The sequence below is a fragment of the Numida meleagris genome, chromosome 3, assembly GCF_002078875.1.
Source record: "Numida meleagris isolate 19003 breed g44 Domestic line chromosome 3, NumMel1.0, whole genome shotgun sequence".
In the NCBI taxonomy this organism is placed as follows: Eukaryota; Metazoa; Chordata; class Aves; order Galliformes; family Numididae; genus Numida; species Numida meleagris.
In genome coordinates, this window is record NC_034411.1 from 54,582,132 (window position 1) to 54,603,308 (window position 21,177).

A 21,177-nucleotide genomic window follows, 5' to 3' on the forward strand; every position below is an offset into this window, starting at 1 on the left:
AATTCTGGAGCTGCTTGCAGCAAATCTGTGTGTATCGCTTTGTTGCTAGGTACCAAGCTCACTTCTTACCTTGCTTCCATCTATCACTGGTGTTATCCTGGCTGCCTTTATTTGTCTGTCAATTTTTTTTCATACACCTCTTTGATCTTTCATTTTGTCAGGTTTTTGTTTTCTTTTTTTCTCTGTACAGTGTTCTTCAGATTGTTGTTGGCTTGTTTGTTCTCTGTTTGTTTGTGTGGGTGTTGTTTTTTAAAGAAAAAAATAAGGAAACAATTAAGTAAAAAAACCCTTCTATTGAAAAGCAGCTATTTGGAAACTGATGCTCGTTTTAGAATCCCGTGGCTGCAGCTGTGAAGGTACATGTATTAAGAAAGAGAGCATGTGCGTATGTTTCTAGAAGCAAAGGTTGGGAGCCTGCTAGCCCTTGTGCAGCGCTGATCCCAGCATTCTGTCTTCAACTGCCTGTCACAAAGCCGTAGGTTTCTGCACTCTCGTATCCCTTTGGTTTCTGAGGTTGGCCTTCCAAATCTCCTTTCCCTTTTTCATTCTTACGTTCAACGTGGGCAGAGCTCTAGCTGTGAGCGCTGGTTTCTCTGTGTAGTTTGTTCAGGAGCAGCAGGGCCAGTCACGTCAGAATATATATATTTGGTATGCCGAGCTCTTGGCTTCACTTGGGGGCATACTGATAGCCATATATGTTGGGATATAATTTTGTAGCAGTTAGTTGGCAGTGTGCAGGTATCCTGAGGTGCTGTACAATTCCTGTATTTGTATAATTTTTTTTAATGGGCACATGAAGCACTTAATTTTAGAAATTGGTTGGGTTTTATTTCCCAGAGTGTTAAAACTGCCACAGAAACTGCAGTATTCCTGGTTTTTACATTGTTTTTTTTTAACATGGCAGTTCATGGACTTAGGTACTGATTTCTACCAGTATGAAGCATGATTTTTTGAAATGAGTGCAGTTACCCAGCATAGCTAATAGAATTTCTAAAGAAGGCTTCAAATCCCATGCGAGCTTTGGTCCTAATGCTGAGTTCTAAATTACGTGATGTTTTTTGATTAAAAAAAAAAATGGAAGCACGGAGCACGTTCCGTAGATGTCTGTGTATCTCTTAAGTGTATTTTAGAGATTCTCAGAATGTTGTAAATGATGTGTTAAGCTAAAAATCTCTTGCTGCTCTATAATGAAAATGAGGTAGGGGATCAGTTAGGTCTTCACCCAAAAAGAAACAGACCAGTGAGGCCTTTCTTCCTTCCTCATAAATGCATGCATTGCATGCTTGTTTATTTGACCCACAATGACAGAGATCTAGGTAAACGGATGATAATGTCTATGTGAGGACCAGGGAAATGGCTCTGTTAGCAGGAAGCCAGCAGGAGGTGGCTTGTGAAGTAGAATAAAGGGAAGATATTGTCTTGTCCTACATTTGCGTGACAGCTGCTGAAGTTGCAGGAGCGGTATGATAACTTGGCCTTTATCTATTTGAGAAAGAATTGTTCTGTTTAAATTCAGATAGGTGGCTGCGAAACTGTCATTTTCCACTTTTAGAAATGTTTCAATATATGCCACAAAAAGTGTAGTCCTTGAGAATCTCAGATGTTTTCAAGCACACCCACATACCATGTTTTCTGAGAGGAAATGTTTTTCTAGTGATTGGAACAGGGTATTCAGTAAAAAACTGGCTTAACAACTCTGCAACTGATTTTTTTATTTTTTTTCTTCATCTTTTTGGCACAATATCAGCCAAATTACCTGGAAATAGCATTTTCAAAATGTTGGCATATACCTAACTACTGAATATAATTCCTGCTTCATGAAAATCATGTTTATTCAGAAATCCACAGTCTTGCATTAACTGGTATAACAAAGGGAGATACTCACTCTACATAAATGATTCTGTGATGCTGCAGATAGAGGGGGGGAAAAAAATGAAACTGGTGTAGGCATAAAACAGAATGTTAGTCCTGCTGTTCTAAAAATGTGTTTTAATAGTATGCAAACATCAGCCATAACAGCACAATAGTATCCCTGGCACCAGTAGATTAAAAGGCTGCAAAACCAATGTGTGTGTTTATCTGTATATAGATCTGTTGAACTGAAATGGCTTGTTTGCTTTTCCTGAACCCTATCTTTCTAAAACTAGAGCAGAGAGGGGAAAAAAAAATCCATTACCAACTGTTTTGTCCTTTGTTCTACCTGGATTTTTGTGCTTCCAAGTTATGGTCAATACAGCATTGCATAGCTAGCATAAACTGCATTGAGCTTGGCAGGGCAGGTCAGGGAAAGATAACGTGGGCTCATTTCCTGTTATATGTGGTTTTATAGCTGGTTAGTTGGACCTTTTCCAAACATTGCAATGATATCAGAAAACATACATTTTTACGGGGAGTGATACTTTGACAGAAGGCAGTTACTTTGATATTTGAAAGCTTAATTTTTTTGTTGTTGTTATTATCTGATTTTTGAGGTCAGCCAAGCAGCAGAGCCATTCTAGAAATTGCTAGTAAAGAGTTTCGGTCATGAAGACGTGTTGATATAAAGGTTACAGCTTGTGGCTGTACTTTGCTTGGCTTTTTATTTTGTCTTAGTTCTACCTGGCTTGAGTCTCGTTGATTCTGGAGAAAGGCTGTGGGTCAAGTAACAGTAAATGGTGATTTATTGATGCAAATTTTTTTTCCCAGATTTAAGAATTTCAATTCTTGCTCAGTCTGAGGGATTTGAGTGTACTGTAATGTAATGTAGTTTGCAGCCAACCTCAGTAACATCTTGACGCGGTGTCCACCTTTCAAGTCCAGGTTTTGTGCTTGCACCGTGCTAGTATGATGCACTGCCTCAGGAGCTGCTGGGGGCAGAGCCTCCCCAACAGCTGCTCTGTTGATCAGAGCAGAGATGAGGGCCAAATTGGAACTGTTCAGCTAGGCAGCTGACTCACAGTGTTAGCAATAATGCACTGGGGTTAGTGCTGTACAGCTGAGAACTCTTACTAGTGTTTCCTGTAATTTGGAGGGATCTGAGTTTGTAATTAGTTAACGGTTCTCCACAGCCCTTCCTAATGACGGAGCTGCCTCCTGTTTAAGGCACAGCTTGGGGATCAGCTTGGTTGCGCTTCTTCAGAGCAAGTGGTCCTGAACGAGGCATGCCAGAGGCTTTACTAAGCTTGCAGCCTCCGTATAGGTACTGCAATAAAACTGCAGATTTTTTGGGGATACGTATAGCTCTTGGTTCCTTCCCCTCTAGCAATAGAGGGCTCCTCTCCCCACTAGCAAATGATTTAGGGGCAGTTAGGGTTTTTTGTGGGTTTCTTTTTTTTTGGTATCCAAGTACATAGAAATGTGAAACAGTAACCTTCAGTAAATATTTTGTTGCTAGTAACAGCTGAGGTATTTATTGTTTATTCATGGTACAGCACTGTCCTTTGCTCATTCTTCCAAGCTTTGATTTCATATATATATATATTATATATACTTTCCTTGGAAGAAGTTAGCTTTTCTTTTTCCTTCATTAATATTGTGTAAGGATGTATAAAATGTATGTGGATTTTTAACGAGCATTTAGGATGTGGCATGGCTGCAAAAGACTGTTATTGCTAGGCATGAAAAGAAAATGGGAACTGTTTGAAAGAGCAGACTCAGTCTCTGTGCTTTAATTTGTTTGAAGTGTGAGGGCTACTTATGTTCCTTTCCCAATCAATAGCAAGGCTGTCATTCATTTGAATGGGATTTGAAATAAGCCCAGACTGAGCCTGTATTCATTAAAACACCAGCACATGTTGATTTACTGTGTGTTCGGGGATGGAGGGAATAGATTTAATAACTTGTTCTAGGATTTCTCCATCTCCTACATGCAACACCGTGAGCAGTTACAGAATTACCTTTAATAAAAATCTCATCAAAACAATTGGAATAGGAAGAGATTGATATTCCTCACATGAACTGGTAGGGAAAAATGGGAAAAAGCTGATCTTAAGTAGAGGACAGTCAACAGGAGGAGCAGTTTATGCTATGACAAATACTGCTTATTTTTATTACCTCAGCTAATTTGATTAAAAGAAAAAAAACTACACTGGATGCTGACCTGAAGGGTAGGCAAGTAGATGGGATTCTGTCAAATTCTCTCATGTAAAAGTAAAGCATCATGCTTTTGGTTTTCAGGGGTTTTGTTTTCTTTGGTGCTTCTTGTCCTCAAAGGCATCTTTCTTCTATTTGTGGCCTTCTGACTGCTCAGTGATTCCAACAGAATCTTGGGGTTGAGAGGACTGGGCACTGTTCACTTCAGGTTTTACAGAGTTTCTCCCTCCTTTTGAAGTACAATTCAAGATCTGAGAATTATTTGAGCAGGACTCAGATGTTCATTTGTATAGCACCATGCTGGCTTAATCTGTACAGCTTTCAGAGAGAAACCTTCTGTTCCACGTGAGATATCTTTGTTAGGGAGAGAATGGTGTTCACCTTACCACACAATGTTCTTTCTAATCAGATGTGGTCTCTCTTAATTAAATTTTCACAAAAGCTGTGCCTTACAGAAGTCCTGTGTTAAAGAGGGATGTTGGAAAAGGGGCTTGCTTGTATTCTCGGTGCAATTATCAAAATATAACTGTGTGCTATGGTTTTCTTATTATGCCTCTTAAAAACAAACAAATGAAACATGAATTTATTTTCATTAGCAGAGAAAGGATATCAGGCAATAAGGGAGTGCTTAATGTTCCATTGACCAGTGGATCTAGCCAGGAATATGTTAGTCTCAAATTCTGTAATGGTAGAGCCATTAATATGAACTTATGGTTGTGTCTAAACTGGAAATGCACACAGCCTGGAATTGTTTAATTTTCCACAGCAAGACTGAAAGGGACAGTAGGCAAATGCATAGCAGCAATTAAAACATTCATAAAAATGAATTATGAATTTAGTCATTTGCATAAACATCTATGCACGCATAACTAGCTCCAACCAGTACTGCTGCTTTGTCTGACTGATTTGGTGATGCAGCCTGTGATAGGGGTGTGATTTCAGAAGGAGTCCTGATGTTGCCAGCTGCTGGGTGTGCTGGCTCAAAGCCTTCAGAGGTGTGTGCTCGTGTCTCCTGGGTATAACTAGCTCAGGTGATCTGAGAGTTCGGGCCCAGTTTACCTCATCTCATGTCCTGAGGCATTCTTCTGCATCAGGCTGAACCCCAGCACTCTGCATGCACATTCCTTGTCTGCCGCAGCCATGTTACTTCAGTACCAGTTTGAACTTGCTGCTCAGGTCACCTCCAGTGACTTTTTAACTTTCATTAGTGTGATGTGAGCTTTTGGACTGTAAATAACGATGAGTTCATAAACAGAGAAGGTTGGGAAATGAAACTTCCAGCTTGTGTTGTTGAGCTGGGAGAAGGATGTCTTCCCACCTGCTTTTGAAGCCTTTTCATGCTACTTGCAATTATGTCCTCAGCTGCATCAACACCCTTCAAAAATGCAGTTGTATTTAAGGTGTTAGTCCTTCAAAAATCGCCTGTTTTTCTTGAATGGCTCAGTACTGCTGCTTCTGTTGTACATTACACAGTGAGTCAGAGTAGTGGATCAAAGGAAAATAGCACTTCTCCCATGCGTGTTCAGCAGCTTAAAATCTGGATTAAGGTTAATTATTAGTCTTAGGAAAGAATGTCTGAGTTTGTGAAAGGAGAATTGGGATCAAGTGTTACAGGACAGATTTTAATAGGATAAGAGAAAAATACTTGTGCTTTCAAGCAGAACAATGGGTAGTAAATAAGCCAAAATCAGAAGCAATACGTGAGCAGATAGGAAGAGTGTGTGAGAAAAATCACCTGACTTAAGTTAGTATAGCCTGTATTTTGATGGAGAGATGGGGAAGAAAATAAGTAAAAGCAGCTGAGATGAGTTGTGTACTCTGGGGATGAGGAGAGAAGGAAGCCATGGGCCCTGCTTCTGGGAAGAGGACTTAGAGCTGACTGATGCTGGAGCAGTTCTCTAGCTGCTGCCCGGCAGACTGGTCCCTGAAGGCTCCTGTCTCAGTCCCTGCACAAATGCAGCTGGGGTCTGGCTCTTTGTGGCTAGAATTTGTTATAGTGGCAACATTTATTTTCTCTGTAGTGGAAGACTCTGGACTTCGTGAGGGCAAGACTGTTCTTATTACATAAAAACATCTTCCTTCCCCAGACACCTTGGATAAATAACACATCTTAGTTGTTTTATTTTCCCTTGTGTCACCTTAGCTACTGTATCTTTGTCTTTTTAAGGTTCATCTGATAAATACCTAGGGTACCTTTTAGCTTGGAAAGTGAAAATTAGGTCACTATTTCTTGTATTTCTTCACTGCATGTGGCATTTTTTTCTATAAGCCTTTCTCAAGGAAAAGAAAACTTAAGAACTTGTATTTCTTTTTTCCCTTCTGTACCTTCTTGCTGTATCTACCTGTCTGATGAATATTCAGACAGATTTGAGAGGTTTCAGAGACCAAGAACTCCTCAGAAAATGTAACTATCTTGGTTAAATTAACATCTACAGTAATGCCCTAGCTGAGGGAAAGGCCAGTGTGTTCCCACCGCACCAGAGAACCATGGCAAGATTCTGCCTTCAGACAGTTACCAGAGAAATCTGGGGGCACTGAGGACAACTGTGAGCTTTGTTTTATTTTATTCTTTTTTCTTTCTGTGTGGTGTTTCTGCCTTTTACTGTTAAGTTCTTTCCTTGATCTCTTAGTATTCTGTTTCTGAAGGCTACTGGGTCTGTGTGTCTGAAATAGCAGGCTCTATAATATAGAATGTAGCCAGGGTTGGATTTTGTGATGGTGTTTTTTTTCTATTTTTTTGCCTCAAGTAAGAAGCAAAATGCACATAAATTAGCTTCTGCTGGCTCTCTTGTTCCACTGAAATAGATGCCTGCTTCCTAGAGAAGGTGCACTTGGAGAGCTCTGAAGAAAGTGCAGTTTTCCTACTTGCAGGATTATTTACAAAGACTCCATTACTATCTTCGTAGGTGGCCTGACCATTATGCCAGAATAAACTTTGGGTTCTGTGGATTTCAAAAGCTGGAAACATCCTTTTTCAGAGCTGATTTTTCTCTAAGAACTATGCCAGAGGTCTGAGAAGCCTTCCTGCAAGCAGTCTTGAATTTATTTTTAATGTGCTGAATAAACATTAGGAAGTAAAATATTTGCCCTAGGATATCTGTAGCTACTTCACCCTTTCTCTTGGCTCTGACTTCCCAACCCTTTTCTTTAAAAAAAAAAAAAAAAAAAAAGTGGGAAAATCATCCTCCTATGCTCAGTACTGGCTCCTGTGCTAGTCATTGCCCACCCTTGTCCTGTAACTGCTGAAACCGGTTCCAGCTAATTTATCATTTCCTCCTTGCTTTTGACTGTGAGGCCTATTAGGCTTTACCAGGGTCAAAGGTTTGTCTGTTCACTCTTAAGAGTGCATGATCACCTTACAGGCTGGCATATTCTTGAGCAGAAGTGTTCATTCAGTTCTGCATCATGAGGCAAGCAGTTCAGTTTCTAGCATGGCACTCCCTTAATTCCCTGTTAAAAATATTCCCTTCTTGGTTCTCAACTTTCTTTTGGAGTTGCTACATTCCATACACAGCAAACTGTGCCCTAGCTATTCAGCTGTAATAGCTCACAGGTGCTGGGGAGGAAAACTAAATTCGTCCTTGCGCAAGTCTGTGTCTGCAGTAATCCCTTACCAGCTTCTGGGTTAGTTGTACAAAATGAGCCTTGTGTAGTTTAATTTCACAATTTGTCTGTATCCCTCAGAAGTTGGGATGGGATTGCTTCTGTAGTGAGATCTCATGCTTTAATAGTTTAATATGCATAATTAAAATATATATGTATTGCTATGCAGTTCACTTCTCATCTCAAGTACACATTTACTGACGTAACTATACATATATGCTTATACAGTCTAGAATTCCTAAATTCTTTTTTTAAAATCTAATTATGCATGTTAAAATAGTGTTTTATGCACGTGGTTGAATTAATGCTTTTGAAAACAATGCAGTCACTGCCGTTTCAATGCGTGAGGCTCTGCTTGCCTGAGGAGTCTCTGAAGTGATGTCCTCATTGGTGTATTGACTTCTGGGAGAGGAGAAGCTGACCAGAAAGTAGTTAACCTTAGAAATAATTTAGAGACACCAAAATGTAGAATCTCAAGAACTGCTTCCTTAGGGCTTTTCTTGCTGGGCTGCGTGCCACTTCAGCAGTGGAGTGTGAGTTTAAAACCAAATGGCAGCACGTCTCCTGATTTTGGTGGTATGCTGTTTTATAGTTAAAATCTTTCAGAACCGCAAATATTCAGCAAGTTCTCTGTGGGCATAAATCTGTACTCACATACCACAGGCACCAGACGTCTTGCCTCCCTGTTTCCTGGAAGATAAATGATTTATTTTCTCTTTGCAGAGTATCTGTCACATTGATATATGTAAATCAATACAGTTTGGCAATTCTAAGACGTTCCGTAAGTGATTATTCTGAAATATGTATGATTTGAAGTCCTACTTAGAGTTTCTACATAGCAGGGAATTTCATTTGTCTTTGTTACGCTGAACTATTTGAGTCATTTTGCGGTTCATACTGGATTCATAGTGGATTCATTTTCTCACTGTTTTCCTGTTGTTATGCCATTGATTTACATTACTGGTTTTCACATTTGTGATATACATTTCAGATGTGTGTCATGTACGAGATGAAAATTGAGTATATGTAGTTGTAGTCTCCGTATGTAAAGTCTTTGTCCCTTTGCCTTCAATGGGTAGAATTTTATCCATTATGTATGCAGTTGTTCTAGGTTTAGGCTAGCCAAACCATAACTGCCCTAACTATTGTGTCTTGTTTTCTTACAGATGTGCACTGGTAACTACATCTTTGTTCCTTATATGATAACTCCGCATAACAAGGTGTACTGCTGCGATAGTAGTTTTATGAAGGGACTAACAGAACTGATGCAGCCAAGTTTTGAATCACTGCTTGGACCTATTTGCTTACCTCTTGTGGATCGATTTATTCAACTCTTGAAGGTGGCACAGGCCAGCTCGAGGTGAGCTGATGTTTTGTACCCCTTTGTATATTGTATTTTTCTGCTGACAGTATAAGTGTCAGACTCTTGCCTTCAGAGTGAGTGATGAGATGTTTCTGTTCAGACAAATTGATAATGAAATAGACCAACTCTCCCTACTAATGCTGTTCTATCAATAAATGTTCCGCGAAGGTATTGTGGTAGAGTTGCAGGGCCATAAAAACAAATGCAAAAGACTTCTCCCAAATTGCTAATATGAAGTTGTTCCTCTCCAGCCAGTATTTCCGGGAATCCATCCTTAATGACATTAGGAAGGCCCGTACCCTCTACACAGGCAAAGAGCTTGCAGCAGAGCTGGCGAGGATTCGGCAGCGAGTGGATAATATTGAAGTCTTGTCTGCTGACATTGTAATCAACTTGCTGCTGTCCTACAGAGACATCCAGGTATGTATCCTCTGCTCAAAGATAATCTAAAAAATGTGATAAATTTCATTCTCAGTGGAATTCTAGTGCGTTTTGCACACATTTTGTAAGAAACTATATAAATAATGCAGGCTAGTAAAAAAATTCTTTGCAGTATCTTCACTGATGCTCTTTACTTGTAGTTATATTGTTCACAGCGTGCCTTTACGTAGCTGAAAAATATGTTATTATTTTATAACAGCACCTAAAAAAATATGCAACGTATATCATGTCTCCATGTCAGCATTGCTACGTGACAAACAGCCTGTAGTGTGCCCTACTTAAAGGCCATGGTAGCATTCTGGTATTGATATGTTTGTGTTCTGACTATGAGCTTTATCACCATGCTCATGACATTTCTCTTGGCAACGTAACATGTTTGTATGCATTGCAGCTTCTCTGAATGGTACTAGTAATTGCTTACATTATTATACATAGTTTCAGTTGTTGCTTAAGCGTTTTTAATTTTTGTTTGTGTCTCATGCTTACTTCGAAGAGTTTTGGAATACTTCATTGTAGATGCAATTAGCATTGTAATTTCTATCTGATATGAACTCTGATATGTGTTCAGCCCTGAAGCTAACTTGTATTATAAAATGTGGAATGGAAAATTTCAGTACGTATATTTAAGCATTACAGGAATCCAATTGTGTTAAGTGCTCTGTTTATTCACATCTGAGTGCCAGGCCATTTATAGTTTCAGAGTGAGGAATGTAAAATCCATGTAGCTTACAATGAACTGCATATAGATCCTAGTATGAAATACCAGCTCCTTAGTTCAAAGAAGAGTTTGTATAGGCATACTTCAGTACATCCACTTAAAACTTTGTTGTTCCCTTCTTTTGGAAGGATTATGATTCCATTGTGAAACTGGTGAAAACTTTAGAAAAACTGCCTACTTTTGACTTGGCTTCCCACCACCATGTGAGATTACATTATGCATTTGCACTGAACAGGTAAGACTCTACCTTTCCCACTCCTGTTGAATAGTAAATCAGTACCGCAAGCTCAATGCATGGTTGATAGTCCTGGTTAAAGGTCCCTACTGGAATCTTCGTATACAGGTCTAGGGTTTTCACTGAAGCAGTCCTGTGGACTCTTGACCTTCGTGATGAGTCTAAGCTTCCTTTTCATACTGTCAAATTGCTTTCCTCTTCCTTCACTGTGAGTGTCTTATTTCTTTATTTTTCTGTCTTTCCACAGATCTATATCAGTATTTGAGTTTTTCATTTCAGCATCTGAATCTGAGCAAATAAACACCTATTGGTATTTTATCTCTGTAGAAGTAAAATATGCTTTTAACGTTACTATTGCATAGCAGCGTTGCAGCATTTGTACTGAGTTAGACATCCTCTCATTCAAGTCTGAGTTCTCATTCAAGTCTGAGTTCTCCTATTGTCAAGAGACAGGAGAAAACCTTTCACGAAGTGATAATCAGATTTTACTACGTTATAATGCACAGTTTTTCATGTTCTCCAATAATATGCACAAATGTGTTAAATGCAGCAACATACACTACTTCTTTGAGTTAAATGGGAGCCATGCCCTGGTGGTTTTTTGTTTGTTTATACTGTGATTTTTTTTCTGCAAAATCTGAAATACTGGCAATTGGGAAGGGCATTAAAGAGGGAATTTTCCAGTGGAAATTGCAGATATTTTCTGATCCCTTGGTGTTATCACAGTGAAGACTGTCCTGCTGATGGTTAGAGAAGCACACCAAGTATCAGCAGGCATTGAAATTCTCAGGGATACATAGGTTGCTCTGAAAGTAATGCTTCCTATTTGTTTCCATGGAAACCACAACAGATACAAAGAGCACAGTAACACTGTTTGATAGAGCAAATTCTCAGCTATGAAACAGTATCTTTCAGTATAGTCACCACCATGAGCTATGCATTTTCACCACTATGATCAAGAGCCTGCATGCCATGCTTGTCAAAAATCTGCACCAGCGGGGGTGGCCCACTGTCACCACTGCTGAAACACACCACGGTGTGCTCACATCCACTGTTTGGTCTCCATCAGTGTTCAGCAAGTGTCAATAAATGTCAGTGGGTACTATTGTTTCTGCATGAAGGAATTCAATAACACACCTTTGCTTCATCCACTCTTCCACGTCAGACACCATTCTGTCGGTCCGTCCCTCTGCTGCCATCTGTCACACGGCAACAACACATAACAGAATATTGGTGGGAAAGTTCAGCCTCTACTGCCACACCACCACCATCTGCTTCTGATATCATGAGCCGACATAAGAAAAAATAGGAGGCATTGCTTTTGGAGCGACCCTTGTATCTTTGCATTTTGTAAATAAGTACCGTATGATCTCCCTAAGGATTGCTCTCAAAGCTATTCTTGCTGCTGTTACTGCTTTGCTCTAGCTGATCATGAGGGAGAAAATAAGTTTGAGGGCTTTTATGAAGAAGTTTTTTTTTGGTAGTGATGTTTTTTAATCTTTATTTTAAACATGTTTATAAATTAATCCATTGCACCTGGGAACACATTTTACATATCATAAATACACTAATATATAAATATACTAATAAATAAATATAATATCTTTATTTAAAATGTTCTTTATTTAAAATCATACATATAATCCTTAAATAATTATATATTCAGATTGGTCATGAAAATGTATTTCTTGTTAACTTTATTGTTTTTTGTTGAAATGTTTATTTTTAATAGGCGAAATCTGCCTGGGGACAGACAGAAAGCTCTAGAAATCATGATTCCTTTAGTAGAACAAGAAGATCAAGTAGCTTCAGATATGTACTGCCTGGTTGGTCGCATTTACAAGGACATGTTTTTGGACTCTGGGTTCATAGATACAGAAAGCAGAGACAAAGGGACCTTCTGGTGAGTACTGTCTTCCTGGTCTTTGTCGACTTCTTAGCTTTGGGAAAACGTTCCTTAAATGAGAACATATTTCAACATTCCAAATATTTTGTGTTCTTAATGGTTACACTAAATCTTCTAATCTGGACCTTGCTTACTTATTAAGAACGAGAGATTAATGTTGTCCATACATCTGCTTCCATAAAGTTCTTGAAGTGCCTCAGAGCCTTGAAAGTTGAGTTAGCCCTCATCAGAGCATATTTTTCTCCTCTCTCTCAAATGTGAATTCTCTTGTTTCCTGCATTACTTTTAAGAATCTGGGCCAGTCGTTATTCAGGCTTGAATCAATAGGCGTACCTGTAGTCTGGTAGATATTTACCAGCTATTTTTAAAGGTGCTAAGGTATAACTGTGCTGATGCTTAGAAAGTACCATTTTGTCTTTTTTTTGGCTTCCATGCTGACAAAGAATATAACTGCTCAGAACTCATGTTGGGAAAAGGTTTATCACCCCATCATCACCATGTAATATATGCATATTGCAGTAGACCACAGTACAAATTCTTATGGTACATGCCTCTAAAATTATCATGCTTTTGCTTTTGGAATGTGCTAAAATGTCAGCTTTTATGAGGAATAGATTTTAAAAAAAATCCTTTGACTCTTGTCCCTCAGGCCTTCAATTTCCAAGGGAAACGTACTTGAAATGGCAACAGTAGACGCCTTTGTCAGGATGAGCTGCTTTTTTCCTTTACAGTTCAGAAAGAGAATACAGATAAATATTTGTTGTGCATATCCTCCACATCAGATCCTAGTTCTGCTCTTGTGCTCATCAGCTATCTGTTGAAGTAAATGCTTAGAATTGAAAGCTTGATTCTCCTTTCCTCGTTTCACTTTTTTCAGTAACCTTCAGATTAGATTCATCTTTGGTGAAAGATATAATTATTCACCTTCTATAGTCTTAGAATACGTGTACAATTTCTGATTGCTGGTTATGTTTTACAATTTTGCAATGCTTACTAGATACTTAAAATATGTTGAAATAGCATGAACGCAGCGTGTTATTCCCCCCCCCTTCCCATTTCATAACTTTGAATTAAAGAAGAATTCCTCTAAGGCAAAGCTCCCATGAAACTTTCCAGATTGTTGTAAAATAATGTTTTGTTAATGTTAACTAATGCAGGAAGTAAACTGTTGTGCTGTAGCCAATACTAGGCATCACCACGGGCAAAACAGAATAAATGAACTTACATCTGTGATTGTATATCTTACTTTTTCCTCATTTGTACTGCTTTAAGAACAGATAAACTTTGAGATTTTCAAACATAATTAAGTGAGGTTATATGTTTAGTAGGCGTAATTACTTACTAGGATGTTTCACATAGCTGTTTTAACCTGCTTTTAATAGATGCATCTATCAGTCATGTTCCTCATCTACTCAATGAGGTGCGATGATTGCAGCCATAACAGCTTAGGAAAGGAGAACAAATGCAGCTCTTGCAGTGGGTAGGATGCTGACAGGCCAGCGCTTAAATAATCCTTGAAGTCTCTGGCCAGTAAGACCAGAGTAAGATGATCTAGAATTCTGCTGGAACCTGTTCCAGGTGGGCCAGTCACTTTTAGTTTGTACTTTATGTTGGATATTGATTTGAATTCTAGTGTCAGTCATGTGGCAGGCTTGATATGGCTGAAGAGTTGAGCTGTAACCTAATTAGTGGCCCTTGATTGGGAGCAGAGCTGCTACTAGTGCTACATCGCAGCCTCAGCGGGGGTGGGAGAAGGTGTGTGTGGGAACAATGCCCCCGCAATAGCATTAGTTCATGTTGAGATAATAACCTTTATCTCTGTCTTAGAGAAATGAGGTTGCAGGAGAAATGTAGTGAATTGCATAAGATAAGAATTTGGCAGCAGAACTGAAGTGTTAGTTTTGCAACAGCTAGTGATGTCAGGGTACTTTGGGCTATTAAAAAAAAAAAAAAAAGCAGGAAGTGTGATTTTTCCTGACAACTAAAAAGTGGAATAAAAGGCATCTTTGATGTAAATATGAGACAAGAAATGAAAGACTAATTGTTAACTGTCACTTTCTTGTTGCATACTGACAATGTAAATCAGATTCACCAATGCTATCAAGTCTTTATTCAAATCCTTTTACTGGTACCTTATTAAGTGTCTGCACTGCAACATTTTCCCAAATGTCAGCTTTCAGTTTCTTGAAGGCCTTTATAATGGAATCATCTAAGCCAACCTCTAACTTTATAGGGAGACATTTAAACCTGACTGCTTTTCTGCAATACCGATTCCTTCTGTGTCATGTAGAACTTGACAGTGCACACCAATTGCACCTGTTGAATTTAAACCAGTTCAATTAACAGATGTGAAGTGAAACTGTGGTTATTTTCATTTGTTGAAAATTGATAATTACGTCTATATGTATATACGTCACTGGAGCAGATCCATGATCTAAAGTGTCAAGTTAGTGAAAATCCATGTATTTAAGAGTAAATTAAAGAGTCCATTAGTAAATTTAGCTGTGAAACAAGTCTGTTACAAGCTGATAATAATATTTTCTTTTGTCTCAATGGAAAAACTGTAAATCCAATCAGTTACTAACTTTGCTGGGGTGGATAACCAGGGTCCGTACTTGTGTGAGGGGAAAGGAAATGGAAAGAGGATGTATATATAAGTAACTAACTCTTAAGTAAGTAACTCACTCCTAAAAAAAGCCAAAAGGCATATGTGGAAAACAGTAAAGTATTTTTGTTTCCATGGATTCTTGCTATGTAAACAGAAGATAAGCACCTACAGTACCTAAAAGTATAATTATGTCCCTACTAGATTGCATTATTTAGAAAGCTAACTTGTATGTTTGTTTTTTCTAGGTTCAAGAAGGCGTTTGAGTCAGAGCCAACACTGCAGTCAGGAATCAATTATGCAGTACTTCTTCTGGCAGCTGGACATTGCTTTGATACTTCTTTTGAGCTTCGGAAAGTTGGTAATTACAGCTTGCAAATTCACAGCAAACTTGCTTTCTAGTGGAAGTACAATACCATTCATTGTCACAAGGGGAGAAAAATCTGATGGTTGCATATGAATGCTTTGATAGTGAGTATGTGACCATCTGAGTTAGTGTACCCAACAACCACTGATCCCACCTGGCTGAGAGTGGGCACTGTCATGACAACCAGATTCCAGGATGAAGGTCTTAACAGGTTACCAGAGTGTAGTGAAAACTGACAGCCCTTCTTTGCAGTGATGTCCTTTTTGTGAGCCTGAAGAAAGGAACACCTGAAAGGGGAGTCCAGATCTGGCTAGCATTCTTGAGGGGAAAAAAAAAAAAAAATTAAAAAATCAAGAGAACAAACAGAAAATACCCTATGGATCACTAGGAAATATGGGCAAAATGCCTCTCCTTAGAGTGTTCAAAATGCACTTGGCTTGATTAGGAAGAGCTACGAGAAGGAAGAGCCATGTTTCTTTTAAGGTGTTGTTTTTGAGGTTTTTTGAAGCTTTGTATTAAGTGGTGCACTTTATGATATGATCTGTGGTTTTGCTGTATTTGAAGAGAATGCAAAGTCAAAATTAGGAATCCTTTCGGGGAAGTCATGCAAGAGAGGTCACTGAATGTTGGTAACATATACTTCGTAACTGTCATTTTTCTCCATGAGTTTGTATAATTCTTGACTTACTGCAAATCCTTTTTTCTTTTTTTTCTTTTTTTCCCTTTTGGTTTCCTGAGGAGAAGGAAGCTTTGTTCTTCACAGGATATCTATAATAAGCCTCTGCACTAGTTTAAAAGAGAGGTGTGTAGAGTATCCCTGAAAGTAATTTTTTAGGTAAAAAAGAATTTTTTTTGAGCTTGAAGCTCAGAGTTATTACTTTCATATGAATAATAGAAGTGGAAATGAAATTTTCTGGGGTTATGGAAGGTGTTTATCTGGATGTGATAGGCTTTGTAGAGTTGCCCCAGCTAAGGTGTTTGCCCTTATGTGAGTGGATGAAACTTTTCTTTTTGGGTTGGATAGAATGCTTTCATCTTCTACATTGAAATTTGAATTCTTGTGGCAGCATAGGTGGTAAAAACATACCTATTCCTATGTAGCATTTGGAAATATTCATTCAACTGTCTTAATTTTAATTAGGGATAGTTCAGTGAATCTGGGCTATATTTATTGTGTATTTTAATTTGAATCCTCCAATTTTAAAGAAACTTCAGTTGCACACAGGCTATGGCTGACTAGATTTGGACAAACTGATTGTACTGATGAAATCTGGGTATTATTTGCGGGGATCAAATGTTTTGGTGTCATCTTGTAAGATTGTACAGTGTTTGCCATACTGTTTGTGTGGAGAATGGTACAGAAATTAAGGTTCCTTACTGCTTAAAGTTCCATCCATGGCTGATGAATTACTTAGAGGGGAAATATCCAGTAGTTGTGCTTGGTTGAAGGGTAGTGATTTATTTGGTTTTGGTTGTGTTTTTTTTTTAAGAGTGAAAGAAAGGAGCTTTGTTTTCTTTAGAAGCTGTTGGTGTACTAATCTCTCTTATGTAAATATTTAATTGATGTCTGCTGAGAACCCTTAAAAGACAATGCCTTCTGTGATCATAGAATGGTTGAGTTGGATGAGACCTTAAAGATCATTTAATTCCAATGCACCTGCCATAGGTAGAGACCCCTTCCACTAGGTCACCTTCCACTCTCATAGTAAAGTATTTCTTCCTTATGTCTAATCTAAATCTACCTTCTTTTAGTTTAAAACTGTTACCCCTTGTCCTGTCATTCCACTCCCTGAGGAAAAAGACCCTCTCCAGTTTTGTCCCCTTGTAGGCTACCTTTAGATAGTGGAAGGGATCTACTAGAGTCGTATTTTGTTTTAAGAAATATTGTTAAAATACTTTGGAAAGATTATTTCAAATGCAGATATAGCATAGACATTATGCATTGATCATTGGTTCCTCAATAGTAAGTCTGTTGTCCATGCTGATACTATGAGGTTTGTCAGCTGACTTGAATTGTGCTAGATTCTGAGGACAAATCAGTATTTTCTTTGTCTTGGACTGATGTTAATGATTTTAACCAAAAATCAGGAAAATCAGAAGTTCATGGAAAATTTTTTTTCTGTCCCAACGATCTTTATGCTTGTCATTCTTTTAATGTCACCTTTTTGTTTTTATCTGTGTATAAGACCATTCATTAGCAGCAGTTAGATTTGCCTGGTAGTGCTTTCAGCTCCGTGTCCTCCTGTAGCATTATTACAGCACATAGAAATTAGTGAGTCTGTCTTCCAGTGGGAGATAAGGAGAGAGATGAAGCTGACTGAAGTTCAGTCCAGGTTGTGTGGAAATTATATTGATAGGTTAGGAAAGGCTAAGGAAAGATACAGTCCTTAACGGCAGTTCACAGGAAGTATGAAGCTGTAATGCATCAGATGCATATCTGATTACACTGGGAATAATGTAATAACTCCCGTAACCAAAAGACTATCCATTTGCATCAGATCGAAGTTTGCCTTCTGAGAGTTCCTGCCTATACTTGTCAGAATAGTAGATCACATGAAGTGATCAAGTGAGGCATTAATAAGTCCTCATATTTTTCTTTACAGTATTATTTTCTTAACCATACAAAATCATAGAACTTTGAGACCAAAACATCAACACAGCGCTTTGCATTGGCAGTAATGATCTCTGCAGGCTGTGCAACTCAGTACACAAAGGATCCAATAATACAAATTGTTCTGTCAATATTTGAGCAAGGAAAGCAGTTTATTTGTAAAGCTTTCACAGTAATCTTTAACTGGCAATATCTTGTTACTGAATATTATTTTCTTTCCAGCTGTGGGTGTATTCTTGGCATTAGCGACCATTCTGACATTAATGGTTTCTGTATTTATGCCTGTTTCTTTTTAAGGCAAAATGCTTTTTGATAAAATGTTCTGGACCTCAGGTGGTGCTTTGTTGTTTTTATGAATGCCAGGTTTATTGCAAACAAAGAGAATGTCTAGTCTTCGCCTGGTTGTTCTTATACTCTCAAAAAACTTTTAAGGATGATGAGATCAAAATAAGCTAGTGAAATAATAAAAGGAGGCCACAATCTTAAAATCACATATTTTCTCTTCAAGAATAAATAAACTTTTAACTAAGAAACGAACAGCTAATGCTTTTACTTGAAGTATTGCTTTATTCTGTGTGTTAGTCAAGCATGACAACTTGTTAGCAAGAGAGCATGAAGTGAAATACAGGTATGAAACAGACTATAGAACATTTGTATTTTAAGTGTAAAATTGTGTCCATTTTTGTCTGGTGTTGAGAACATAAAAATGTAAACAACATGAGAAAACAGCATGGATTTTGTTGACAGAAATTTAGCTAATATAATAATATCCGCTTTGATAAGATTTATTGCTGCGTTCGGAATGAAGTTCAGCCTGCTTGCTATTTAATGAAGGTTCAGAGGGAAAAAAAAAAGATCAATGGTTCCACTGAAACTTCACGTGAATAGAAAGCTTTAATATCAAGGATGACAGAAGGTGATATGGGAGGGAAACTGCCATAGCAGGGTAGTATGGGGAGAGCGAACAAAAGGTTACTGTGGTGATGAGGCTTGCCTTGTAAGCTGGAAAATATTTTATTTGCAGGGGTGTTAGCTATAAATATGCAGTAGTTATTGTGAACTAAAATTCACCTTGAAGGCCACGGGGAGACTTGTAGTTTTCAGAAAACTTAGCAAGTCAAAATGAGGCCTGAGGCTCTCCGTAGTCTTGAGTTGCTGAGGGGCTTACGAATATTAATAGATGTCTTTCATTGGGGTAGGACTTGCGGCAAATTAATGAACATCACTGCTGGAAGAAGGCCAGTGGATCATCTGTTCCTTCTGCATGGGACCTTGTCTATAAAGGTAAGTCTGGGGCTTGGGGCTTGTAAGTCTCAAAAAAAAAAAAAAAGGCAGAAAAAAACATAATAGGTGCCTTATTCAGCATCTGTTAAGTTTTTACAGCTATATTGTGTAGCCTAAGGCCCCAACGTACCTTTACAGATGAGGTCCATGCAAGAACATAGGTAATCTGACTGTGGCCTTGTCCTGACAGCGATGTCTTAAAGTTCCTTTCCTGAGAAGTCTTTAGGAAGAGGGGGAGGGAAAAAAAAATCTGCTACCACCTAGGGTGTTTGGAAGTCATGTAACATGAACTGGTAAGTATAATTTCCATCTTATTTCATTGAAATGGAGAGGAAAAAGTAAGTTAAGCAATGAACAGATTTCAAACAGGGGAAGTAATCTAGTTCTAAATGAGATTAATATGTTCCTGTGACCTGTTATTCTTTCTGCCGCAGGGGTAAAGATCAGCAGCCTGCTTGGTAAAAAGGGGAGCCTGGAGAAGCTGCAGAGCTATTGGGAAGTGGGATCTTTCTTGGCAGCCAGTATGTTGGCTAATGACCACATAAGAGTGATCCAGGCTTCGGAAAAGCTATTTAAGCTAAAGGCGCCAGCATGGTAAGGTGATAAGAAAGATGGTGTGCGTTACTGTATTTTAAAACATTGTATTTTGCTGACAGATTTTTCTAGTCTGTGTATTGCTTCATTGTACTTTTACCTTGATGGGGGTCTCTTCCCGTTCTACCTTTATTCATGGATAGATATGTTATGACTATTTTGGTGGCTGAGAAGGGCAGATTTACCATTGACCCTATCCTCTTCTGAGGGTAAGGGGGGAAAGAAAATTTGCTTGTAGGCACTGTACTACTTCATTTATTTGAAGTGGTAGGAGCATGTGGGTTTAGTCATAACTGCTCAAGTGTTCCTAGGAGTGCAGTCAGCTTGGCTAGAGGAGCACGGATGTACCTTGGAATACTGTGATGGTTATTGCACATGCCAACTATTGTATGAACTTGAATATAAATGAGCAATCTGTACAACTTGCATCTGATTGTGATTGAGAAGAATGCAGATTGAAGTCCAATTAATGGAAAGGTTATAAATCTAGAGTTAGATTCAATATGTTCTTCTTCGGATACAGGCAGCAAATAGGGTCCAGTTGCCCACTCATTAAGGTCTAGATCCTGTTGGCAAAGGAGAACTGAGACTCCTTTCTGACTTAAGTTGTCACTCTACCAATGAAGGCTGCCTGTGTTGGTTGTTTTTTTTTTTTTGTCTTTTTGTAAAGGAAGGAAAGTTTGTCTCCAAAAACTGGTCAGAAGGGAATGCAGATGTGCTAAAATATGGAAATACTAAACTTACATATTGACATAACATGGGGAAATTGTTGAAATGGACAACATTGTTTTTCTTACCGATTTTCTTAAAAGCTGTTTGCAATGGATTTACATGCAATGTTTTTTTTACTGTGTGCATGAGGAGCTGGATAGCACTCCATGGGAGTCTCCTGGTAGTTTTGATTTTATGAATGCCTGTTTGTCAGGATTTTATGTACCCAGTGCTCTGGGGTTTAAGTCTGTGGATTAAACTCTGAAAATACAGCATGCTTGTTTGTGCTTCAGAAACGATTTCTCCTGTGAGCAACTCCTTCTCAGCCTGTTGCCTGCTGTTCAGCAGAGCCTCCTGATAGAAAGGGGATACGGTATTTCATGCAGGATATCCATGCAGCATAAGAGGGAGGTTTGGGCAATGTGTTGCTATGGAACTACTCTCAAAATGCCCTCTGACGTTATTTCTTAATGTTATTTCTTTTTGCATATAGCTAGCCTATAAGCAAAGATAAGTCAGGAAGCTTTCATGGTTTAGAATAGCAGGCAGTGTATGTGATCAGGCATGTATGCAGGAAGGATTGTCCCAGATCTAAGGCTGATAATGTAGCTGCTACATTTCCAGCACAAAATGAGGAACTGCTATAGTTGAAAGCAATCCTGGAGAAC

The 21,177-nt window shown here is 38.5% G+C and overlaps 1 protein-coding gene across 2 annotated transcripts in view; it reads left to right on the plus strand.

Annotated features, from left to right (window-relative positions):
• The window catches only part of MAP3K5 (mitogen-activated protein kinase kinase kinase 5), a 92,807-nt gene that overhangs the window by 33,533 nt on the left and 38,097 nt on the right, over positions 1-21,177 (plus strand). For both annotated transcript variants that reach the window (XM_021390677.1, XM_021390676.1), the window contains exons 4-9: positions 8,841-9,034; positions 9,289-9,457; positions 10,325-10,431; positions 12,164-12,334; positions 15,191-15,303; positions 19,639-19,798. In XM_021390677.1, coding sequence (XP_021246352.1) covers positions 8,841-9,034; positions 9,289-9,457; positions 10,325-10,431; positions 12,164-12,334; positions 15,191-15,303; positions 19,639-19,798 — 914 coding nt within the window. The remainder of the gene's footprint in view (positions 1-8,840; positions 9,035-9,288; positions 9,458-10,324; positions 10,432-12,163; positions 12,335-15,190; positions 15,304-19,638; positions 19,799-21,177) is intronic.